The 26,441-nt window shown below is 49.7% G+C and overlaps 1 protein-coding gene across 1 annotated transcript in view; it reads right to left on the minus strand.

Moving 5' to 3' along the window:
• PCDH15 (protocadherin related 15) overlaps nt 1–26,441 on the minus strand; it is a 995,294-nt gene that overhangs the window by 259,075 nt on the left and 709,778 nt on the right. Inside the window, exons 10-11 of the mRNA XM_054174769.1 lie at nt 8,599–8,718; nt 2,198–2,308 (exon numbers count right to left, since the gene is read on the minus strand). Of these exons, the coding sequence (XP_054030744.1) occupies nt 2,198–2,308; nt 8,599–8,718 (231 nt within the window). The remainder of the gene's footprint in view (nt 1–2,197; nt 2,309–8,598; nt 8,719–26,441) is intronic.

Genomic DNA, 26,441 nt, shown 5'->3' on the forward strand with positions numbered 1-26,441 from the left:
GCCAGGCACTAGTGGTGTGCCCCAGGGATCAGTGCTGGGCCCCATCCTGTTCAACATCTTTATTGATGATCTGGACAAGGGGATTGAGTCCACCATTAGTAAATTTGCAGATGACACCAAGCTGGGGGCAGGAGTTGAGCTGCTAGAGGGTAGAGAGGCTCTGCAGAGGGACCTGGACAGGCTGGGCAGATGGGCAGAGGCCAAGGGCAGGAGATTGAACACATCCAAGTGCCAGGTTCTGCACATTGGCCACAGCAACCCCAGGCAGAGCTACAGGCTGGGGTCAGAGTGGCTGGAGAGCAGCCAGGCAGAGAGGGACCTGGGGGTGCTGATTGACAGTAGGCTGAATATGAGTCTGCAGTGTGCCCAGGTGGCCAAGAAGGCCAATGGCATCCTGGCCTGCATCAGCAATAGTGTGGCTAGCAGGAGCAGAGAAGTCATTCTGCCCTGTGCTCAGCACTGGTTAGGCCACACCTTGAGTCCTGTGTCCAGTTCTGGACTCCTCAATTTAAGAAGGACATGGAGACACTTGAATGTACCCAGAGAAGGGCAAGAAGGCTGGGGAGGGGTCTGGAGCACAGCCCTGTGAGGAGAGGCTGAGGGAGCTGGGGTTGCTTAGCCTGGAGAAGAGGAGGCTCAGGGGAGACCTTCTTGCTCTCTACAACTCCCTGAAGGGAGACTGTATCCAGGTGGGGGTTGGTCCCTTCTCCCAGGCAAGCAGAACCATAACAAGAGGACACAGTCTCAAGCTGTGCCAGGGGAAGTTTAGGCTGGAGGTGAGGAGAAAGTTCTTCCCAGAAAGAGTAACTGGCCATTGGGATGTGCTGCCCAGGGAGGTGGTGGAGTCCCTGACCCTAGAGGTGTTCAAGAGGAAACTGGACGTGGCACTTGAAGCCACGGTTCAGTTAGTCATGAGGTGTTGGGTGACAGGTTGGACTTAATGATCTCTGAGATGTTTTCCAACCTTATTGATTCTGTGATTCTCCCACTCTACTCAGCACTGGTCAGGCTGCACCTTGAGCATTGTGCACAGCTTTGGTCCCTGTTGTACAAGAAGGATGAGGACAGGCCTGAAAGAGTCCAGAGAATGGCTACAAGACTGAGGACTGGCAGACCTGGCATATGAAGGAAGGCTGAGAGAACTGGGTTTGTTCAGCCTTGAGAAGAGAAGGCTTAGGGGAAACCTCATAACCATGTACAAGTACATAAAGGTCACTGTCATGAAGAGGGAGACTCCCTTTGTACAAAGAGTCCATCGTGATGGAGACAAGTTGCTACTGGGGAGATTCAGACTAGATGCCACAAAATGTTTCTTCACCATTTGAACCATTAAACATTGGAATAAACTCCCAAGGGAGGTGGTGGATTCCCCAACATTAGACAGTTTCAAGGCCCAGCTTGAGAGGGTGCTGGGCCATCATAGGATGTTGGTCATTGGAAGAGACCTCTGGAGATCATTGAGACCTGCCAGACCAGGACCATATAACCATAGAATCTAGTGCAGGTCACACAGGAACACATCCAGATGGGCCTTGAAAATCTCCAGAGGAGGAGATTCCACAACCTGTTTGGGCAGCCTGTTCCACTGCTCTGTGACCCCTACAGTAAAGAAGTTCCTCCTCATGGTGAGGTGGAACCTCCTGTGCTGGAGTTTCTATCCATTGCTCCTTGTCCTATCACAGGGCACAACTGAGCAGAGCCTGTGCCCTCCCTCTTGACACCCACACCCAGCCCCCAGATATTTATAAACATTAATGGGATCTCCTTTCAGCCTTCTCTTCTCCAGGCTACCCAGCCCCAGGTCTCTCAGCTGCTCATAAGGCAGTGCTCCAGGCCCTTCATCATCCTCATAACCCTCCGTTAGACTCTCTCCCTGACCCTCCTGAACTGGGGAGCCTCAAACTGGTCATCTCATTTAAACTCTATTCTTACCCTGAGATGTTGGACTAGGTGATTGTGACAGTTTTAGGCTGTGCCTTTAAGAAAGGGACCTTCACACTACCACAATGATCCTTGAGGTCCCTTCCAACCTGATATTCTGTGAATCTCCAGGAGATGGGTATTATGAGATGGGTATTATCAGACCGGTGCTGTTTCAGTGAGGCTTTTCCTTTCCTTGGTAAAATCTGCATCTGCAAACTAAAAAGGCACCTAAAGCAGTGGCACCAATGGCCCCTTAGGAGAGCTGGACACTTACATTGGCTTGAACTATGACAAAGTACCGAGTCTTCTCCTCATAATTTAGTCGCTCCCGTAGGACTACTGCTCCAGACAGAGTCAGAGGAATATCAAAGGTCCTGTTGGAAGCCTGCAAAAGTTAAAATGGCAAAATTAAGCATGCTTCAAAGGGAAATCCTGCTTTGGGTGAGATGATCTAGTGGATGGCATGCCAGAATTGCTAGGGATGCTGAAGTTCTCTAGGCCTTTTCCAATAGAACTGCACAATAAATAACCTGCACGCAGAGAATCCTCTGGTTCTTTGCACATAGATCACCACTTTCAATCACAGATTGAATTCATTTAATTTAGGATACAAAAGAGTAAGGCAAAGCTACAATAAAGCAAATAATGACTCTAAAGCAGTTGTTCCAACAAGGGAAATCCTTTGCTGTTCTTCACGGTCAACAAGTGAGTTGCACAGAGCAAGACAGGAAAAGAAAAGTTTGCTGATGACACAAAACTAGGAGCAGTGGCTGACAGCCCCTCAGCCCATTCAGCCAGATCTGGACAGGCTGAGAGCTGGGCAGGGAGCAATGAAATTAAATCCAGCAAGGGCAAGGGTAGAGTCTGGCATCTGGGAAAGAACAACCCCATGGAGCAGTACAGGTTGGGAGCTGACCTGTTGAAGAGCAGCACAGTGGAGAGGGACCTGGGGGTCCTGGTGCACAGAAGGATGCCCACGAGCTAACAATGTGCTCTTCTGGCCAAAAAGGCCAATAGCATTCTGGGGTGGATTCAAAGGGGTGTGGTGAGCAGGTTGAGAAAGGGTCTCCTGCCCCTCTACTCTGCCATGGTGAGGCCTCATCTGGAATATTATGTCCAGCTCTTGGGCCCTCAGTTCAAAAACAACCTCAACAAACTGCTTGAGAGAGCCCAGCACAGAGCCATAAAAATGCTAAAGGGAGTGGAGCATCTCCCTGCTGAGGAAAGGCTGAGGGAGCTGGGGGCTCTTCAGCTTGGAGGAGAGGAGCCTGAGGGGTGACATTAATGTTTATAAATATGTGAGAGACAAGTGTCAGGAGGCCAGAGCCAAGCTCTTCTCAGATGCCTGATGGGCAATGGGCACAAGCTGGGACATAGAAAGTCCCCTGTGAACATGAGGAAAGATTTTTTCACTGTGAGAGTTGTCAGAGCCCTGGAGCAGGCTGCCCAGAGAGGTTGTGGAGTCTCCTTCTCTGGAGACACTGAAACCCCTTCTGGAGGCACTCCTGCGTGACCTGCCCTGGGTGATGTGCTCTGGCAGGGGGTTGGACTGGATGAACTTTCAAGGTCCCTTCCAGCCCCTAACGTTCTGAGATTCTGGGAAAAGGATTCTAATTCTTCCTGTGGCAAAACACCAGAACAACCTACTTAAGCATGCTATCGTGTGCTTTTATTAGTGGTTTACTTAAGCATGCTATAATGTGCTTCTGGTAGAATACATAGAATACATAGAATAAACCAGGTTGGAAGAGACCTTCAAGATCACCGTGTCCAACCCATCAACCAATCCAACACCGCCCAAGCAACTAACCCACGGCACCAAGCACCCCGTCAAGTCTCCTCCTGAACACCTCCAATGATGGTGACTCCACCACCTCCCCAGGCAGCCCATTCCAATGTGCAATCACTCTCTCTGTATAGAACTTTTTTCTAACATCCAGCCTGAACCTCCCCTGGCGCAGCCTGAGACTGTGTCCTCTTGTTCTGGTACTGCTTGCCTGGGAGAAGAGACCAACATCCGTCTGTCTACAACCTCCCTTCAGGTAGTTGTAGAGAGTAATAAGGTCACCCCTGAGTCTCCTCTTCTCCAGGCTAAGCAACCCCAGCTCCCTCAGCCTCTCCTCACAGGGCTTATGTTCCAAACCCCTCACCAACTTTGTTGCTCTTCTCTGGACTCGTTCCAGCAAGCCAACCTCCTTCCTAAACTGAGGGGCCCAGAACTGGACACAGTACTCGAGGTGCGGCCTAACCAGTGCAGTGTACAGGGGCAGAATGACCTCCCTGCTCCTGCTGGCCACACTGTTCCTGATGCAGGCCAGGATGCCACTGGGCCTCTTAGCTGCCTGGGCAGTGGTTAGAGGAACCTCTCTGCATAACTTGAGGCTAAAGTCTCTGGAGAAAACGTTTTCAGAATGATTTTCCAGGGTGCCTTTGAGCAATACAATGCTCTGCTTTAATAACAGATTAAATACAACCCAGCTCTTACATTTCACTGTGACACAATATATTTTAACAGAAACAATATTTCAAGGGGGTTGGGTTTGTATTTGGGTTCAGCACAGCAACAATTGTCAATGTATGCTGAAAATGTTTAAAAGAAAAATAAAACCACCACTGTCAAGTCTCTGAAGAGATCAGGAATTTTCTGGAGGAGGTGTTTCCTCAGTGAAGCTCTGAGAAACCACTGCACACATCTTAAAAAATTAAATAACTCCAAATAAATACAACCAGTCACAGCCTGGGCTACCTCCAAGCAGTGCTGCCAGCAGATCCAGAGAGGTGTGTGACCGCTTGAGGCTGTGCCTTTAAGGAAGGGGCACTCTGGCTAAATGTTTATAAACATTTTGTATCCTAAACGAATTTCATTGGTGAATTAAGGGGAAGGTGAGGTCTTGAGACCCAGAGTGGCTGGGACTTCCCTTCAGTTTCCTCCCTTCGCTCTCCCTTTCAGCTGGACTGCTTCTGGGCTTCTGGCCAAATAACAGATAAGAGATACTAACTCCTTGTACCTAGGCCTTTGTCTGCCTTGCTAACCATCCTTTTCTCTTTTTCTAACCCTCTTTGGGGAAGAAGGGAGGTAGGGGGGTGAAGGGGGCATGGGGTGAAGCCCCCTCTGTTGGGGGGCTGGTTTCTGATTGTGTTTCTTTGCTGTATATTTCTGTTTATATTGTAAAATACCTGTATATATTGTGTTACATATAATCTGCTTCCTATATATGCTTGTAAATATAGTCTGCTTTCTCTGACTGAGTTTAGCTGTGGTTTCTTACTCTGTGGGGAAGGGAGAGCTAGGCCCTCTCTCAACCCTCCACAAGGTGATTCTGCCACTTTGCTCTGCTCTGGGGAGACCTCACTTGCAGTGCTGTGTGCTGGAGCCCTCAATACAGGAAGGAGATGGACCTGATGGGGAGGGTCCAGAAGAGGCCATGAAAATGATCAGGGGCTTGGAGCACCTCTGCTACAAGGACAAGCTGAGGGCGCTGGGGGTCTTCAGCCTGGAGAAGAGAAGGCTCCAGGGAGACCTAATAGCAGCCTTCCAGTACCTGAAGGTGGCTACGAGAAGGATGGAGACAGACTACTTACAAAGGCCTGCAGTGGTAGGATGAGGGAAAACAGCTTCAAACTAGAGCAGAGCAGATTCAGATTGGATGTTAGGAACAAGTTCTTTACTATGAGGCTGCTGGAACACTGCAACAGGTTGCCCAGGGAGGTGGTTGAGGCCCCATCCCTGGAGATATTCAAGGTGAAGCTCGATGAGGCCCTGGGCAGCCTGATCTAGTTGAGGATGTCCTTGCTGATTGCAGGGGGGGTTGGGCTGGATGAGCATTGGAGGTCCCTTCCAGCCCAGACCATTCTAGATGCTATGATTCTATGAAAAGATCCCCTGTCTCCCTGAAATGTAACATCACAATTCTACTTCTGTCAAAAGGAGATTGCTTCTCTGCCAAACAATGCTCCTCAGAAGAGAGTTTGAGTTCAGGTGTTGCCAAGTTTCTCAGGAAGCCGTTTATTTCCTCTACATGTGAAGATGTAGTAAGTAAATACTATGCCTCAGCACATAGCTATGCAAAACTCAGTTACCCCTATGAAAAGTAAAAAGTAGGGTCTCATATAATTAGTTCATGCTGAACTATTCCTTGATACTGTCATGACTCCTAGGAGGTAAAAGCACTGACTGTAATTCAGTAAATATTTAAACTACTGCTGACTGCAGTGGAAGTAGGAGTGGAGCCTTTGAGGTGTACAGCTGAAACAGCACACACTGAATCAGAACTTGTGTGCCTGTCTCTCTAATGAAACTGAAAACAAACCCCACCTTTTAATCTTAATGTTTTCCAAACTGAAAATTAAACTGGAATATGCTTGTATCTGGGCAGGGACTTTTGACAAGGGCTGATTGTGATAGGACAAGAAGGAATGGGTTTGAGCTGGAAGAGGGGAGATTTAGACTGGAGATAAGGAAGAAATTCTTTAGAGTGAGGGTGGTGAGACACTGAAACAGGTTTGCCCAGGGAGGTTGTGGATGCCCCCTCCCCGGAGGTGTTCAAGGCCAGGCTGGATGAGGCCTTGAGCAACCTGGGCTGGTGGAAGGTGTCCCTGCCCATGGCAGGGGGGGTTGGAACTGGGTGATCTTTAAGGGTCCTTCCAACCCAACCCGTTCTGTGATTCTGTGGTTAAACTACAATTGTGTTTTCCCACCAAACTATTTCTGTTCAAATTCCCTTTAAGCCAAAGAAAGATTTCCCAAGAAGGGCTGCTGAGTCTATATACCATAATTCTTTTTTTATTTCATTCCTCTTTATTTCAACATCTGTGTCATGTTTGGGCTGAAATCAAAAGCAATTTGTCTGCTGGACAGATGATCACACCAGCTGATCCACAGTAACAGTGCTCTTGGCCCACAGCAAAGCCTGCTAAGGGACACTTCATGCAAATCACCCTTGATGTAATAAAGATTCACACATCTGACCCTAAAGAGAATTCAACTGTAATGCTCTAAACTTTTTCTGGTCTCTAAAAAGTCTTCCTTTGTAAAAATAATTGTTAGGGACCACTAGTGTTTTATTTCAATAATATCTACTCCTTTCTTTTTAAAACTATGGTCTTTAAATATAAATGACTCCATCAGAGTCTCTTTTGAGAGCATCTTACCCCTGCTTATCAATATTGGGTAGCTGTCAATCTACTAGGTAAAAATATGTAGGACTAAGTACAGCTGCCTATCATGAACTGCAAAGGCAGGCCAAAACCCAGATGAAGTGTGTGAACAACACTGAAGAATTCATGAGGATATTAATGAGTGATACTGAAGTAATCCAGGGAAAGAAAAGGCAGCTGTGATAGAGAATCACAGAAACATTCAGGTTGGAAAAGACCCTCCACGTCACCAAGTCCAACCATTGACCCTACTGTACAAGGGTCACCCCTAAACCACATCCTCAAACACCACATCCACACCACCTTTAAACACATCCAGGGTTGGTGACTCCACCACCTCCTTGGGCAGTCTGTGCCAATTTCTGACCACTCTTGCAGGGAAAAAAATTTCCTACTGTCCTGTCTAAACCTACCCAGTCACAGCTTGAGGCCATTCTATCACTAATTACCTGTGAGAAGAGGCCAGCACCATCCTCACCACAACCTCCTTTCAGGTAGTTGTAGACAGAAATGAGGTCTCCCCTCAGCCTCCCCTTGCCCAAACTAACCATCCCCAGGTCTTTCAGTCTCTCCTCATCAGATTTCTGCTGCAGGCCCTTCCCAGCTTCCTTGCTCTCCTCTGCCCTGGCTCCAGCACCTCCACATCTCTCCTGTATGGAGGAGCTCAACTCTGGGCACAGCACTGGAGCTGTGGCCTCAGCAGTGCCCAGCACAGGAGGACAGTCACCTCCCTGCTCCTGCTGGGCACAGCATTTCTAATCCCAGCCAGGATGCCAGTGGCTTTCTTGGCCATCTGGGCACACTGCTGGCTCCTGTTGATCAGCACCCCCAGGTCCCTTTCTGCCAGCAGCTTCCCAGCCACACCGCATTGCTTGGGGTTGTTGTAAACCCAGTGCAGCACCTGGCATTTGGCTGTGTTGAAGCTCATCCCATTCATGTTGGCCTATGGATCTAACCTAAGCAAGTCCCTCTGTAGAGAACAACACTGGAGAAGGCATCAGGTTGTTAATGATTGATACTGAAGTAATCCAGGGAATGAAAAGGCAGCTGTGATACAGAGCAAGCTAAGCTAGCTACAACAAGGACAAGGAGGAATGGGTTTGAGCTGGAAGAGGGGTGATTTAGACTGGAGATAAGGAAGAAATTCTTTAGAGTGAGGGTGGTGAGACACTGAAACAGGTTGCCCAGGGAGGTTGTGGATGCCCCCTCCCCGGAGGTGTTCGAGGCCAGGTTGGATGAGGCCTTGAGCAACCTGGGGTAGTGGAAGGTGTCCCTGCCTACAGCAGGGGGGTTGGAACTGGGTGATCTTTAAGGGCCCTTCCAAGCCAACCCATTTTGTGGTTAACTAAAATTGTGTTTTCCCACAAAACCATGTCTGTACAAATTCCCTTTAAGTCAAAGAATATGCTACAGCAGGAATGACACCAGCAACCTCTTGCTCCTTTGCTGCTTTAAGAGGTGTGGGTGTGCATATAGACACCAAAAGAATGCAAAAAAGAAAAGGTAAAACACACTGACCTTATCATTAGGGTTGTACTGGATGACATATTCGATCTGTCCATTGGGCCCATCATCAATGTCAATAGCACCATTGTTTCCAGAAAATCCTGTGAAGATGGTTGTTCCAACTGGAGTTAACTGCAAGAAAAGAGACAGATACCCATCAGAACCTTCAGGTATACAAGAAACAATTCTTTGTGACACGTTGGGTTTTTTCCATAGCTCTGCTCTGTAATGCAAGATTGACATTTGCTCCTGCCCTTTACTTGGCCTGGAACCTCATGCACAAGCAACTGCATAGACACAATTTACTCAGTCTCTAACCGATGCAAAGTGTCACAGAAAGAGTGAAAGCAAGTTCCATTTTTATTTCACAGATTGTCTGCATCAGGACAGAGCCACATTTGTTTGAAAACAAGAGATGAAGGTGAAAAACAAGTCCTAAAACCACAAGACTGCCAGTCGCTGCCCAGGCTGTATCAGCAATCCCAGGCACCAATACAGGCTGGGCAGGGACTGGCTGGAGAGCAGCCCTGAAGGAAAGGACTTGGGGGTGGTGGTGGATGAGAAGCTCAGCAGGAGCCAGCAGGGAGCACTTGCAGCCCAGAGAGCCAAGCAGAGCCTGGACTGCAGCAAGAGAAGTGTGGCCAGCAGGGCCAGGGAGGGGATTCTGCCCCTCTGCTCCACTCTGCTGAGACCAAACCTGAAGCTCTATGTCCAGTTCTGGAGCCCCTAGCACAGGAAGGGTCTGGAGGTGCTGGAAGGTGTCCAGAGAAGGACCATGAGGATGAGCAGAGGGCTGGAGCTGCTCTGCTCTGGAGACAGCCTGAGAGAGTTGAGGTTGCTCAGTCTGGAGAGGAGGAGGTTCCAAGGAGACCTTATTGTGGCCTTCCAGGATCTGCAGGGAGCTACAAGAAAGTTGGGGAGGGACTTTTGAGGGTGTCAGGAAGGGATAGGAATGGGGGGGATTCAGCAAAAGTGGGGAGATTGAGATTGGCTGTGAGGAAGAAGTTGTTGGCCAGGAGGGTGGTGAGAGCCTGGCCCAGGTTGCCCAGGGAGGTGGTGGAAGCCTCCTGCCTGGAGGTGTTTGCAGCCAGGCTGGAGGTGGCTGTGAGCAACCTGCTGTAGTGTTGAGGTGTCCCTGGCCATGGCAGGGGGTTGGAACTGGCTGAGCCTTGAGCTCCCTTCCAAGCCTGATAATTCTCTAAGAATTCATAAGGTAAATACACACTGATGAAAAAAAACCAAATTAAGAAAAAAAAAGAGTAAATCTCCTTTTGCAGATTCAGGAAGGAAAATGAAGATGAGCTGCAAAATGAAGCAGCATTTACTTAACACTGTCTTCATGACAATGTGAACAGCAGCAAATAAATATTATTACATGCAAATATACTCAGAGAGCTTTGTGGCTTTAAACAAACCCAGGAATGAAGCTGTTTCTTCAATATTTTGCTGGCAGCAATTGAATCCTCATAAAATGGTATTTTGTGAATGAATCCATTTCTAATTATCCTAGGGTGGGTAAATAGCAGGAAATCAAGACTCATTGAGATTAAGGACAGCAGTCCAACTGACTTCTTGGAAGTCAGCATTTCTGAGTTTTGAAATTCAGGAAACTTTGTGAGTAATCCTCTCAGAAGAGAAAAAGAAATAAACCAACAGTTCCAGATCCCACAGGGATTCAACAGTGCTCCTAGCCTTAACGATCATCTTGTTCCAAATGGCCTGCCATGGGCAGGGACACCTCACACTAGGACCAGGTTGCTCAAGGCCCCATCCAATCTGGCCTTCAACACCTCCAGGGAGAGGGCATCCACAACCACCCTGGGCAACCTGTTCCAGTGTCTCCCCACCCTCACTCTAAAGAATTTCATTCTAATCTCCAGTCTAAATCTCCTCCCTTCCAGCTCAAAGCTGTTGCCCCATGACCTAGCACTACAAGTCCTTGTAAAAAGTCCTTCCCCAGCTTTCCTGTCAGCCCCTTTCAGGTACTGGAGTACCCAAAGTTTTGGCGTTTGAAATCACAGAGACCCACTGACCCCTCTTTCCTCCAAACTGTACATCAGGTTGTTGAACATCTTTAAACTTCCAGGGTCTAAAAAGGATTGAAATGCTTCAAAATGCAGCAAAAAGGAGGTTCTAAACAGGTGAGGTTTTTTCCTCTTCTCCCAGGCAACCAGCACCAGAACAAGAGGACACAGTCTCAGGCTGTGCCAGGGGAAGTTTAGGCTGGAGGTGAGGAGAAAGTTCTTCACAGAGAGAGTTGTTAGCTGTTGGGATGTGCTGCCCAGGGAGGTAGTGGAGTCACTGTCCCTGGAGGTGCTCAAGAGGGGACTGGATGTGGCACTTGGTGCCATGGTTTAGTCATGAGGTCTTGGGTGACAGCTTGGAGTTGATGATCTTTGAGGTCTTTTCCAACCTTATTGATTCTATGATTCTATGAAAAAGGACCACAAGGTGCTCAAACACTTCCTGCAAATGTGGATGCTGTTTCACTCTCTCATTTTGTAGTTCACACTAAACCAAAATCATTAACTGCTCATTTCCTCCTATAGTCATAGTTTCTGGTCTTGTTATTTAGAAAGCTGCTAATTATTTAATGACTGACAGCTCTTGGAGAAATTTTCAGGGCTGAGAATACTGCATCTTTGAAGCAACAACAAAATCAATTCCAAGCCTTTTTTTTTCCCCAGTTAAACAGGTGGGGGTTAATTTACAGCACTTGTTCACTACATACATCTATATTTTGCTACCAACTTGACTTGTTTACTATCAGTAAAGATAGGAGATGTGGCACTTGTGGGTGTAGGAAGTTGACTCTTCCCTTGTGCCTAGTAATTGTGAGATAATTACCCTGCAGAGAGTATCTGCCTTGTACCTGTAATGAAGCAGCAGCCTTTCAGGAATTCAGGTGAGGAAATGATTTTGGAAACACAAGCCTTGCCTGACAGTGTAAAATCAGAGCCAACTACCACAGACCATGGTGGAAAAGTTACTTCTTAGAATAGAATAGAATAGAATAGAATAGAATAGAACAGAACAGAACAGAATTGAATTAGCCAGGTTGGAAGAGACCTTTGAGATTGAGTCCAACCTACCATCCAACACCATCTAATCAACTAAACCATGGCACCAAGCACCCCATGCAGTCTCTTCCTAAACATCTCCAGGGATGGTGACTCCACCACCACCCTGGGCAGCACATTCCAATGGCAAATCTCTCTTTCTATGAAGAACTTCTTCCTAACATCCAGACTAAACCTCCCCTGGCACAGCTTGAGACTGTGTCCTCTTGTTCTGGTGCTGGGTGCCTAGGAGAAGACACCAACCCCCTCCCAGCTACAACCTCCCTTCAGGTAGTTTTAGAGAGCAATAAGGTCTCCCCTGAGCCTCCTCTTTTCCAGGCTAAGCAACCCCAGCTCCAAGGTGCAGGTGTAGGGGAGAAGGAGCTTTCTCTTGGTTTTGTAAGGAGAGAGAAGAACAAAGCAACCTGAAAAAAATTAGCAATTCCAAAGCAGTTTTGAATAGAATAGAATAGACCAGGTTGGAAGAGACCTTCAAGTCCAACCTATCATCCAACACCACCTAATCAACTAACCCATGGCACCAAGCATCCTGTCAAGCCTCACCCTGAAGGTTTTTTCCCATTCCACTGACAGTGGGCTGCCACTGGCCAGCCACCCACCCAGGTGCCCTCTCACCTTCCTTACAAGCACAGGGAAGGAAAGTCACAGAATCACAGATCCATAGAGTGGTCTGGGTTGGAAGGGACCTCCAAAGCTCATCCAGTCCTACCCCCCTGCAGTCAGCAGGGACATCCTTCCCTGAATCAGGTTGCCCAGAGCTCTGTCCGGCCTCACCTGGAGTATCTCCAGGGACGGAGTCTCAACCACCTCCCTGGGCCCCAGAGTGGTGTTCCAGTGCTCTGCTGAAATCAGATGAACATGCTTGAGAGTCAAGACAGGTTGATCACCTACTGCTCAGCCTCACGTGCACAACAGACTTTACCATTTAATGTGCTGCCAATGACAAATCCATGTGGATGGTGGCAAATAAAGATGCAGTCAGCAGCCTGCCCCATCCCACTCCCTTACCCTGAGGCTCAGCTCCACTCCCTCACTCCCAGCTCGTCTCCTCCTCACCATTTCCCCTCACTCCTCGCTGCCATTTCCCCTTCAATTGATCTCCCTGGTGCTGAGGAGCTGTGCTCCGTGTGCTGGCACCTTGGAACTGGCTGGAAGCATCTGGAACCAGCTGCACCCAGCCCAGGGCAGCCTGGCCTTCCCTCAGTGAGGCCTCAGCCCAGCCTGGGCACACACAGCCAGGACAGCACCAAATAGGAGTTTCAACAATTCATCCCAGACTCATACAACTGCTTCAGCTGGAAAACACTTCTAAGGTGGAGTCCAACTCTCATCCTGACACCACCATGGCCACCAAACCGTGTCCCAAGTGCCATGGCCACACCTTTCTGGAACACCTGCAGGGATGGGGACTCCACCACCTCCCTGGGCAGCCTGTGTCAACACCTGACCACTCTTGCAGCAAAGAAATTTTTCATCATCTCCAACCTAAAGCTCCCCTGGCACAACTTCAGGCCATTTTCTCTCATCCTATCAGCTGATACCAGAGAAAAACCACCAACCCTCACCTCACTGAAGCTTCTTCTCAGAGAGTTGTACAGAGCAATGAGGTCTCCCCTCAGCCTCCTCTTCTCCACACCGAACACCTCCAGCTCCCTCAGCTGCTCCTCCCCAGCCCTGTTCTCCAGACCCCTCCCCAGCTTCTTGCCCTTCTCTGGACCTGCTCAATCCCCTCACTGCCCTTCTGGGAGTGAGTGGCCCAAAACTGAACCCAGTATTCAAGGTGCAGCCTCACCAGTGCAGAGGAAAGGGCTCTTCCTCTTGATGACTCCAGTTCTGGGCCCCTCAATTTAAGAAGGACATTGAGACACTTGAATGTGTCCAGAGAAGGTCAGTGAGGTTGGGGAGGGGTCCGGAGCACAGCCCTGTGAGGAGAGGCTGAGGGAGCTGGGGTTGCTTAGCCTGGAGAAGAGGAGGCTCAGGGGAGACCTTCTTGCTCTCCACAGCTATCTGAAAGGAGGCTGTAGCCAGGTGGGGGTTGGTCTCTTCTCCCAGGCAACCAGCACCAGAACAAGAGGACAAAGTCTCAAGCTGTGCCAGGGGAGGTTTAGGCTGGAGATGAGGAGAAAGTTCTTCACAGAAAGAGTAATTGGCCATTGGGATGTGCTGTGCAGGGAGGTGGTGGGGTCCCCGACCCTGGAGGTGTTCAAAAGGGGATTGGATGTGGCACTTGTTGCCATGGTTTAGTCAGGAGGTGTTGGGTGAGAGGTTGGACTTGATGATCTCTGAGGTCTTTTCCAACCTCATTGATTCTATGATGCAATGACCTTGATTCATCTTCACCGTTTGCAAGACGAAATAATTTCTTTGTTGTTTTCTTCTTTTTCTGTACAGGGGTAGCTGTCCAGGCACAGACTGGTTCTCTGGTGCAGCTGCCATGCCTGCTGTTGGGGGCTAAGTAGCCACAGTGCCTGCTGGTCTGCCCACAGAGACCTTCTCTTGCCCCAGATGGCTCTCAGCAACGATGAGAAGGGTTTGACAGGCATGGGCTAGGCCACGAGACATTGCAGTGATTTGTGTCTCTCTGGGCTGACCACAGGCTTTCCCCAAGCATTTCACCAGCTTGTCAGGATTTTGCTCTTGCTCAGGGGTGAAATTCCAAAACACCTGAGGTGGCCAGCAGCCCAAGCACTCACCCATACTCTCCATGCCCCCTTGGGTCAAATCTCAAGGTGGTATTCTTGGGAAAGACCTGCACCAGTCTGGACAAAACCTGGCACAGCCAAATGAGATTAAACCTAAACCAAGGTAGAGCAGCCATATAATACCATGCTAGTAAGCTGCACAGCAACAGCACAGCTTTAAGCCATTTCCCTCAGCTGATAAGCACCACCACAGAAAGCACATAAAGGACCCTAGCACATCAGCCCCAGCCATCCACAGAAAACAAATGCATCAACCCAATGAACATATTGAGGGGGGAAGGATACAACAAACTCTTAACAAGCTTTAATTGAATCCCCTCATTCTCTTGCTTCTCATTATCCCTACCCTCTCACTCCTGGCTGGCATGCCAAAATAGACTGTCTTGGTTAAGAGAGCCTACTTTTCAAGCTGCCTGTTGGGACACCAAAAATGGACTGTCCTGCTCTCCCAAGCCCCTCCTCACACACAGGCTGGTGAGAAAGTAACACAGCAAGACTCTGGGCTGAGTTTAATGAGCTGATTTGCTGTACAGTTGTCTCAGCAAAGCAGAAGCAGCAGCAGCAACCAGTGATAAAATGGTTACCACCATCCAAGCACACAGAGGCCAGCCCAGTGGAGAAGACCAACACCAAAACCCCTGAAACCAGAAGCAGCAACTGGAATAGGAACCCCCTGATGTTATAATCTGAGCTGCAAACCCTGTAATACTTTGCTCCAGTCAGCACTTTCATCTTGAAGCTGCCATGACAGCAGTATGGGATTGAGTATCAGTAGCAGACCAACTCAACACATGACATCCTGTCACATCAGAACAACTTGAGAGCTGACAGGCACACAGGGAGGTTGCAACAGCAGGTTGCCCAGAACCACAATGGCCAGGTCAGGTTGGAATCTCTCCAGAGAGGGAGGCTCCACAACCACTCTGGGAAGCCTGCTCCAGGGGTTCCAGCACCCTCACACCAAAGAATTTTCTCCTCCTGTTCAGATGGAACCTCCTGGGCTCCAGTCTGTCCCCATTATCCCTTGTCCCATTGCTGAACACCACTGAAGAGAGTCGGTCCCCATACTCTTGTGCCTCCCCCTGCTCCCCCCCTCCCAGCTCTTGCTGAGCATTGAGAAGATCCCCTCTCCAGCTGCTCTTCTCCAGCCCCAAGCCTTTCAGCCTTTCCTCCTCACAGAGACGTTCCAGTTGCCTCAGAGTCTTTGGAGCCTCCACTAAACACCCTCCAGTAGCTCCATGTCGCTCTTGAACTGGGGCACCCACAACCGCACCCAGAACTCCAGATTCAGCCTCAACGTAACAGAGGTGTGGAAGGGGATCTTCTTCAAGCTGATGGCCACACCAGACCATTGGCCACCTTGTGCTGACTGCTGGGAGGTTGGACTGGATGACCTTTGGAGGTCCCTTCTGGCCTGGACCATTGATTCTGTGATTCTTGGTCAGGAGGGCACATTGCTAGCTCATGGAGAACTTGTTCACAAGCACTCCCAGGTCCTTCTCTGCAGAGCTGCTTTCCAGCAGGTCAGCCCCTCACCTGTTCTAGTGCAGGGGGTCCTTCCCTCTTAGATGCAAGACCTCATAAGGTTCCTGAAGTTGAGGAAGGGGTAGACCTGCTCAAGTGCTCACATCTAAAGGATGCTGAGAGCTGCACTGACTTTCAGAAGAACAGGAATGTTTGGTTTGCTCTGAATTCAGCCAGCAGCTCTGCTTGGCAATAGCTATTTGCTCTGTTCCACTGACAGCAGCTGTATCAGGGCCCTGACAGGGTGCAGATAAATGATGTCTAACATAAAAAGGCTCCAGCAGGGTAAAGCACATCATTAAGTGATAACAAAGGAGACAGTTGTAAAACTGAAAGAGCAGTAAACAGCAGAATGACAATTGCATGCCCTTACAGTACAAGTCAAAAGCTAATGTCTTGCATCCAAAATAAGCACCTGGAGATGTGCAGAGACCTTCATGAACCTAATATGCAGGTTTCCATTTTACCTCCCATTTTCCCATATAAATGATTTTAGAAAGGACATCAGAAAAAAATCCCCTGCCACTCTCTCTTTCTGAAAGTTAGGAGACAAATTATCTCCTTTTCAGTCAGCTTTCCATCCTGCCAAAGATCACAGAATCATAGGGTCGTTTCAGTTGGAAGAAACCTCTATGACTGAGTCCAACATCAACCTGAGACCATCATGCCCATTAAACCTTGTCCCAAAGTGCCATGTCTGCACACTTCTGGAATGCCTCCAGGGACAATGATGCCACTGCCTCCCTGGGCAGCCTGTTCCAATCCCTGACCACTTTTGCAGCAAAGAAATTTTGCCTAACGTCCAACCTAAATCTCCCCCAGCACAAGCTCAGGCTCGCCTCTCATTCTGTCATCTGATAAAAGGGAGAAGAAACCAAACAAGTTGGGAGCAGGTGATCTACCAGATCACTGTTAGAGGGTAGGAGGGCTCTCGAGAGGGACCTTGATAGGCTGTACAGATAGGCAGAGTCCAGCATGATGGCATTTAACAAGTCCAAGTGCCAGGTGCTGCACTTTGGTCACAACAACCCCAGGCAGTGCTACAGGCTGGGGTCAGAGTGGCTGAGAGCAGCCAGGCAGAAAGGGACCTGGGGGTACTGGTGGACAGTAGGCTGAACATCAGCTAACAGCGTGCACAGGGGGCCAAGAAGGCCAATGGCATCCTGGCCTGCATCATCAATGGTGTGGCCAGCAGGAGCAGGGAGGTCATTCTGCCCCGTGCTCAGCACTGGTTAGGCCACACCTTGAGTACTGTGTCCAGTTCTGGGCCCCTCAATTTAAGAAGGACATTGAGACACTTGACTGTGTCCAGAGAAGGGGAACGAGGCTGGGGAGGGGTCTGGAGCACAGCCCTGTGAGGAGAGGCTGAGGGAGCTGGGGTTGCTTAGCCTGGAGAAGAGGACACTCAGGGCTTTCTACAACTCCCTGAAGGGAGGTTGTAGCCAGGTGGGGGTTGGTCTCTTCTCCCAGGCAACCAGCACCAGAACAAGAGGACACAGTCTCAAGCTGGGTTAGGGGTAGTGTAGGCTGTAGGTCAGGAGAAAGCTCTTACCAGAAAGAATAATTGGCCATTGGAATAGGCTGCCCAGGGCAGTGGTGGAGTCACCATCCCTGGAGGTGCTGAAAAAAGGATTGGACGTGGCACTTGAAGCCATGGTTCAGTTAGTCACGAGGTGTTGGGTGATAGGTTGGACTTGATGATCTTTGAGGTGTTTTCCAAAGTTATTGATTCTATGATTCTAACTCCCACCTCATTCCAACCTCCTCTCAAGGAGCTGTAAGGAGTAAGAAGGTCTCCCCTCAGTCTCCTCCAGATTGAAGAAACCCAGTTCCCTCAGCCACTGTTCTCTAGATACTTCAAACCTCACATTAGAATTTTCTGCACCCCTTGGAAGAATTTTTAACCAAAGATCTAAACTCCACTTCTATCCCTTGAGAGAGGCACTCAGCATTCGATCCTACATGGGGTTTCTACACTGAGATCTCAACATTCCAGGGACTATTAGCCAGGACTATCACCTTGTGATGGCTGCCCTCGGTGAGGGCTTTCTGACAGACTGCCCCCATCACTTCATTGTTGGTACAATCAGGAGGAACCTGATCTCTACAGCCTATCTGCCATTGAGCTGCCAAACGGAAAGGGACCCGGGGGTGCTGATTGACAGCCGCATCAAGAACAGTGTGGCCAGCAGGAGCAGGGGAAGTCATTGTGCCCCTGTACTCTGCTGGTTAGAATAGAATAGAATAGAATAGAATAGAATAGAATAGAATAGAATAGAATAGAATAGAATAGAATAGAATAGAATAGAATAGAATAGAATAGAATAGACCAAGTTGGAAGAGACCTTCAAGATTGTCACATCCAACCCATCAACCAATCCAACACCACCTAATCAACTAAACCATAGCACCAAGCACCCCATCAAGTCTCTTCCTGAACACCTCCAGTGATGGTGACTCCACCACCTCCCCAGGCAGCCCATTCCAATGGGCAATCACTCTCTCTGTGTAGAACGTCTTCCTAACATCCAACCTAAACCTCCCCTAGCACAGCGTGAAACTGTGTCCTCTTGTTCTGGTGCTGGCTGCCTGGGAGAAGAGACCAACCTCTGCCTGTCCACAACCTCCCTTCAGGTAGTTGTAGAGAGCAATAAGGTCTCCCCTGAGTCTCCTCCTCTCCAGGCTAAGCAACCCCAGCTCCCTCAGCCTCTCCTCATAGGGCTGTGTTCCAAACCCCTCACCAACTTCGTTGCCCTTCTCTGGACTCGTTCCAGCAAGTCAACCTCCTTCCTAAACTGAGGGGCCCAGAACTGGACACAGGAGTCAAGGTGTGGCCTAACCAGTGCAGTGTACAGGGGCAGAATGACCTCCCTGCTCCTGCTGGCCACACTGTTCCTGATGCAGGCCAGGATGCCATTGGCCCTCTTGGCTGCCTGGGCACACTGCAGGCTCATGTTCAGCCTACCATCAACCAGCACCCCCAGGTCCCTCTCTGTTTGGGAGCTCTCCAGCCGCTCTGACCCCAGCCTGTAGCTCTGCATGGGGTTGCTGTGGCCAATGTGCAGAACCTGGCACTTGGATGTGTTCAATCTCCTGCCCTTGGACTCTGCCCATCTGTCCAGCCTGTCCAGGTCCCTCTGCAGAGCCTCTCTACCCTCCAGCAGATCAACTCCTGCCCCCCAGCTTGGTGTCATCTGCAAATTTACTGATGATGGACTCAATGGCCTCCTCCAGATCATCAATAAAGATGTTAAAGAGCATGGGGCCCAGCACTGATCCCTGGGGCACACCACTGGTGCCTGGCTGCCAGCTGGCTGTGGCACCATTCATCACCACTCTCTGGGCTCAGCCTCCAGCCAGTTCCTAATCCAGCTCAGAGAGCTGCTGTCCAAGCCATGGGCTGACAGCTTGGCCAGGAGTTTGCTGTGGGGGACAGTGTCAAAGGCCTTGCTGAGGTCCAGGCAGACTACACCCACAGCCTGCCCCACATCCACCAGGCAGTCACCTGATCATGGAAGGAGATCAGGTTGGTCAGGCAGGACCTGCCCTTCCTAAATCCATGCTGGCAGGGCCTGATCCCTTGGCCATCCTTTAAGTGCACACCTAGAGTACTGTGTCCTCAGTTCTGGGCCCCTCAGCTTAAGAAGGACATTGAGACTCTTGAACGTGTCCAGAGAAGGGCAACGAGGCTGGGGAGAGGCCTTGAGCACAGCCCTGTGAGGAGAGGCTGAGGGAGCTGGGATTGTTTAGCCTGGAGAAGAGGAGGCTCAGGGGAGACCTTATTGCTCTCTACAACTACCTGAAGGGAGGTTGTAGCCAGGAGGGAGTTGGTCTCTTCTCTCTAGCAACCAGCACCAGAACAAGAAGACGCAGTCTCAAGCTGCGCCAGGGGAAGTTTAGGCTGGAGGTGAGGAGAAAGTTCTTCCCAGAGAGAGTTGTTAGCCATTGGGATGTGCTGCCCAGGGAGGTGGTGGAGTCACCATCCCTGGAGGTGTTCAAGAGGGGACTGGACGTGGCACTTGGTGCCATGGTTTAGTCATGCGGTCTGGGGTGACAGGTTGGACTTGATGATCTTTGAGGTCTCCTCCAATCTTGGTGATTCTGTGATTATATCTCTACAGCCCCTCCTGTCTCCTTCCATTAGACATGTCTACTCCAGAGAACAGCTTGGAGAAGATTTTTTTCTCCATGTAGCAACGGAACTCAAACTGGAAGTAGCTCAATTTAATTACACATTAGGACAAAATTATTCCTCATGAAGCTGATGAGTTTGCCCAAAGAAGTTGTGCAGGCTCCAAGCCTGGAAGTGTTCAAATCATGAGCCAGCAGTGTGCCCAGGTGGCCAAGAGGGCTAATGGCATCCTGGCCTGTATTAGGAATAGTGTAGCCAGCAGGAGCAGGGAGGTCATTGTGCATTGGTTAGGCCACACCTTGAGTACTGTGTCCAGTTCTGGGCCCCTCAGTTTAAGAAGGACATCGAGACACTTGAATGTGTCCAGAGAAGGGCAACAAGGCTGGGGAGAGGCCTTGAGCACAGCCCTGTGAGGAGAGGCTGAGGGAGCTGGGATTGTTTAGCCTGGAGAAGAGAAGGATCAGGGGTGACCTCATTGCCCTCTACAACTACCTGAAAGGTGGTTGTAGCCAGGAAGGGGTTGGTCTCTTCTCCCAGGCAACCAGCACCACAACAAGGGGACACAGTCTCAAGCTGTGCCAGGGGAGGTTTAGACTCGAGGTGAGGAAAAAGTTCTTCACTGAGCGAGTCGTTTGTCATTGGGATGTGCTGCCCAGGGAGGTGGTGGAGTCACCGTCCCTGGAGGTGTTCAAGGGGAGATTGGACGTGGCACTTGGTGCCATGGTCTAGTTGTGAGGTCTGTTGGGACAGGTTGGACTTGATGATCCTTGGGGTCTCTTCCAACCTTAGTTAATACTGTGATAAAGCCAGGTTGAATGAGGCTCTGAGCAACCTGGTCAAGTAGGAGGTGTCCCTGCTTGTGGCAGGGAGGCTGAAACTAGATGCTGAGGTCCCTTCCAACCCAAACTACTCTGTGATTTTATTATGTTAAACTTTAGTATCTCCTACAGAAAGGAACAGAAGTTATGTAGTAAATCTTACTTCAGGCAAGATAAAACTTTAAGAGTCAAAGCAAAAAATTCTGCAAGCGTTAAAGACAGCCTGGAGATAATAATCTGTGGGAATTCAATGCGGTGAAAAAAGAAGCAGGATGGCAAGACAGAAGTAAGACTTCCAAAGGACGTAATTAAACAAATCGAGAGGAAATCCACACTATAAATCTCATTCTTCCCCAGCCAGCAGCTCCACTGCTGAAAAATTTCCTCCCACATGATTTATGCCCATTGGAAGCCTAGGTGCAGACAGGAAAGTTCAACGCCTCCATAAACCATTTTGGAAATAAATTTTCTTATTATTGCCTATTTACAAAGTCGAAAATGAGTAATTTTTCACCCCGGCCCCGGAGAGCAGAGCAAAGCAACATTTCCAGTTAATCACTCGGAGATGGGATTCTTTTGATGATGTCTACCTGCAGAGATTAATTATTTCAATACCACAAGGAGAAAAAAAATATAAATATATGTGAATAATTGCACCAGAAGACATGAAAATTCAGCACAAGTTCTAATTCTCAGCAGCCCAAACCCAGAGTTTTAAGGTGGCTGGAGTTCAAGGAATACACTTAGCTTGCAAAGGATTCCCATCTCTGCCAGTTCAGGAGGGGAAAAAAACCCCAAATAATCACAAAATGAGAACCAAATCAAGCCTAAATTTCAGGCTTTACAGCAGCAGTAAGGTCATTTGTGCTTAATGAAGTAGTAATTACTTCAAACTGTATTCAACCACTACTGTTTCCAAACATAACCTGTCGCTAAATGCTGCTGAGCTTACCAACTCCTCTGCAGAACTCAGGTAAAGCTCATGGAAAAACTCCAACAAGGCAGCCTTACAAAGCCCAGATGAGGCAGAATTAGAGCTCTATTTAGCAGAGGGACTGGAGATTAGAAAGGAATTCTTTCCAGTGAGGGTGGGGAGACACTGGAACAGGTTGCCCAGGGAGGCTGTGGATGACCCCTCCCTGGAGGCGTTCAAGGCCAGGTTGGAGGAAGTCTTGGGCAACCTGGGCTGGTGGGAGGTGTCCCTGCCCATTTCAGAGGGGCTGGAGCATGATGATCTTTAAGGTCCCTTCCACCCCAAACCATTCTATGATTCCATGACTATTCATTCAGATGTATTTCCACAAAGCACAGACAACCACAGCCGTGCCTCAGCAGGACCAGACTTTAGTTTTAAGTCCTTGTATTAGGTTCTATACATTTCAAATCCTCGTGGCAGTAACCATGTTGTGTAATTCTTCTGAATTTCAACCTAACCACATAGAATCAGAAATAAAAATACAGGAGAAACAATCCAAAGGAAATAAACCCAGTGAATGCTTCTAATTACCATAAAAAATGTTCACATAGACCCTGACTTGTATTCATAAGGAGATTCATGTGGAGATGTGGATAACAGTTGGGTTTCCTTTTGGCTAAGACACTCCTATTCTTTGTCTCGAGAAAGCAGCAGAGAGGGAAAGGGAAACCTGCTCCTAAATGGTAGCAGCTCTGTAAAGAGCTTCTGCACTTGTGCTTCACTAAGCTTTTGATGATGATGGAGCCTTCTATGGACTAAGACGGTGGTCCCAGCCTGACTAGAATGGATGTGCAAGCAGCAAGGGGGAGAAGAAAGAGAAAAGGAAACCTTAAAACCAAAACAACCAGAGGAAAACAGAGACAAAACTCTGAAATCCCATGCTGCTTACAGGGCAGAGGCACTGGGCCAGTTATGACATGGAAGGTGTCCCTTCTCATGGCAGGGAGTGGGAACTAGATGATCTTTAAGGACCCTTCCAACCCAAATCGTTCTATGAACGGAGCCCATTTCTGTCCGAGTGCTTGCACAGACTGTGCTCTCCACCTCTGCGGTAGAAGCAGCCCAAGAGTAATGATCAGCTTAGCTCTTTCAGATGTCAGAAGAGCACTTAATGAGTTGTCTGAATGATGAGCCCAATCTCTTTCAGAACCCAAACAATTATGAAAAGTCAATAGCTTAATTCCAACCTTAATTCCTTGATGAGAGCTGATTAGCAAAACACCAGTTAAAGGGCAGCAGATGGCTATTTGGTGGCTGCATTAGCCCCCCGAAATGACTGCTGAGGACCACAAAGAATGGAGACTATTTACACTTAAATATGCACACACAAGTGTGCACATAAATCTGTATGTGCAAACACAGGCGTGCAGTGAGAGGGTTTTTCCAACCAAGTCGATTTAGCTATTTAATTTATAAATCACAGAGTCACAGAACAAACCAGGTCAGAAGGGGCATTCAAGACCATCCAGTTCCACTGCCTTTGCTAAACAATCACGGATAAGAGTTGAGATACTTTTTGGTATGATCCAGAACAGATACTACCCTAACAAATCAAATTCATCCTAAGCCTTCTGGAAAAATATGGGTTTCATTTTAAACCACCCCCTGCCCCACCTCCAACCACCCCCTGCCCCATCTCCAACCAGCCCCTGCCCCGTCTCCAACCACTCCCTGCCCCATCTTCAACCACCCCCTGCCCCATCTTCAACCACCCCCTGCCCCATTTTCAACCACCCCCTGCCCCATCTCCAACCACCCCCTGCCCCACCTCCAACCACCCCCTGCCCCATCTCCAACCAGCCCCTGCCCCATCTCCAACCACTCCCTGCCCCATCTTCAACCACCCCCTGGCCCCATCTCCAACCACCCCCGGCTCCGTCTTCAACCACCCCTTGCCCCATATCCAATCACCCCTTGCCCCATCTTCAACCACCCCCTGCCCCATCTTCAACCATCCCCTGCCCCATCTTCAACCACCCTCTGTCCCATCTCCAACCACCCCTTGTACCGTCTTCAACCATGCCCTGCTCCATCTTCAGCCACCCCTCGCCCTGTCTTCAGCCACCCTCTGCCCCGTCTCCAACCACCCTCTGCCCCGTCTTCAACCACCCCTTGCCCCATCTCCAACCACCCCCTGCCCCGTCTCCAACCACCCCCTGCCCCATCTTCAACCACCCCCTGCCCCGTCTTCAACCACCCTCTGCCCCGTCTTCAACCACCCCTTGCCCCGTCTTCAACCACCCCCTGCCCCGTCTTCAACCACCCCTTGCCCCGTCTTCAACCACCCTCTGCCCCGTCTTCAACCACCCCCTGCCCCGTCTTCAACCACCCCCTGCCCCGTCTTCAACCACCCCTTGCCCCGTCTTCAACCACCCTCTGCCCCGTCTTCAACCACCCCTTGCCCCGTTTTCAACCACCCCCTGCCCCGTCTTCAACCACCCTCTGCCCCGTCTTCAACCACCCCCTGCCCCATCTTCAACCACCCTCTGCCCTGTCTTCAACCACCCCTTGCCCCGTTTTCAACCACCCCCTGCCCCGTCTTCAACCACCCCCTGCCCCGTCTTCAACCACCCTCTGCCCCGTCTTCAACCACCCCTTGCCCCGTCTTCAACCATCCCCTGCCCCGTTTTCAACCACCCCCTGCCCCATCTCCAACCACCCCCTGCCCCGTCTCCAACCACCCCCTGCCCCGTCTCCAACCACCCCCTGCCCCGTCTCCAACTGCCCCCTGCCCTGTCTCCAACCGCCCCCTGCCCCGTCTCCAACCACCCCCTGCCCCGTCTCCAACCACCCCCTGCCCCGTCTCCAACTGCCCCCTGCCCTGTCTCCAACCGCCCCCTGCCCCGTCTTCAACTGCCCCCTGCCCCGTCTCCAACCGCCCCCTGCCCCGTCTTCAACACCCTCTGTCCCAACAAGACCACACACAAAACCACTAAGCCACACATGAAACTAGGATCTCTGTTGGTACTATAATTCTCCTTACTGCTTTTCCAATCTCATTTGAATACGCTGTCGACAGCTCAGCTATAAAGAACACTCAATGGAAGGCCCATTCTATTTCTCTAAAGTATAATCTTTACCCCTTGACATTTCTGAAACCGAAAACCCACCAAATGAAGGAAATTCTAGTTACAGTTACTTGTCTCATCTGGCACAGGGCCAATAATTATATAACAATTTTTACTACTTGAGTGAATCTTAGTCCTAAACTTAGTAAAAACCATTTTTGGAGTAATTGTAAGGCTGAGAAAGCTGCCCAGGACTTCCTGACAGTAGATGTATACAGAATCAAAGAATTGTTTTGCTTGGAGAAAACCATTCAGCTCACTGAATCCAACCATCGCCCTAAGACTAGCAGGACCATTAAAACATATCCCCAAATGCCATGGACACACAGTTCTCCACCACTTCCCTGTAGAGCCTCTTCCAATTCCAGATCACTCTTGCAAAAAAGAAATTGTTCCTAATCTCTGACCTAAACCTCCCTTGGCTCAGCTTCAGGCCAATTCCTCTCAATCTGCCACTTGATACTAGGGAGAACAGACCAAGCACAACCTGTCTCCAACCTCCTTTCAGGAAGTTGTGCAGACCAATGAGGCCTCTGTGCTGCCTCCTCATCTCCAGACAAAAGAATCACCAGTTCCCCCAGCTGCACCTTGCCAGACCTGTTCTCCACACCCTTCACCAGCATTGTTGCCCTGGTATAGCACCTCAATGTTCTTCTTATAGTGACGGGCCCAAAAACTGTACTGAGTCCATATGGGAAGCATGATGCTTTGTGGAGAGAAAACACCTGCAAAGAGCACACTGACAGGCTACTTACACAGGAGCTGCAAATCCAGTGCTCAGGTGCAGATAGATTAAACAGTCCATAGGGAATCATAGATTTGTCAGGGTTAGAAGGAACCTCAAGGATCATCCAGTTCCAACCCCTCTGCCATGGCCAGGGACACCTCACACTACAGCAGGTTGCTCACAACCACATCCAGCCTGGCCACAAAAACCTCCAGGCATGAGGCTTCCACCACCTCCCTGAGCAACCTGGGCCAATCTCTCACCACCCTCATGGGGAAGAACTTCTTCCTCACATCCCACCTGAATCTACCCATTTCTAGTTTTGCTCCATCCCCCCAATTCCTATCCCTCCCTGACACCCTCAAAAGCCCCTCCCGAGCTTTCTTGTAGCCCCCTTCAGATACTGGAAGGCCACAATAAGGTCTCCTTGGAGCCTTCTCCTCTCCAAACTGAACAGCCCCAACTCTCTCAATCTGTCTCCAGAGCAGAGCAGCTCCAGCCCTCTGCTCATCCTCATGGCCCTTCTCTGGACACCTTCCAGCACCTCCAGATCCTTCCTGTACTAGGGGCTCCAGAACTGGACACAGTACTCCAGGTGGGGTCTCACAAGAGTGGAGTAGAGGGGGAAAAGGCCAGCTAATGTTTTGTGTAAGCACCAGTGACTCTAGCAGGGTTCTAAAGCCACAGTGCATGTGGCCTTCATCTCACGTGGGGCAGCGGAGAGAAGAAACTGCCCAGAACAACCTTGTAAAGCACCTGAACGAGCCAGTCCTCTAATTGACACAGACTAAATTTCCTGGCTGGAACAATGTAGGAGATAGTTGTGAT

Source organism: Dryobates pubescens, chromosome 30 (genome assembly GCF_014839835.1).
Source record: "Dryobates pubescens isolate bDryPub1 chromosome 30, bDryPub1.pri, whole genome shotgun sequence".
NCBI lineage: Eukaryota > Metazoa > Chordata > Aves > Piciformes > Picidae > Dryobates > Dryobates pubescens.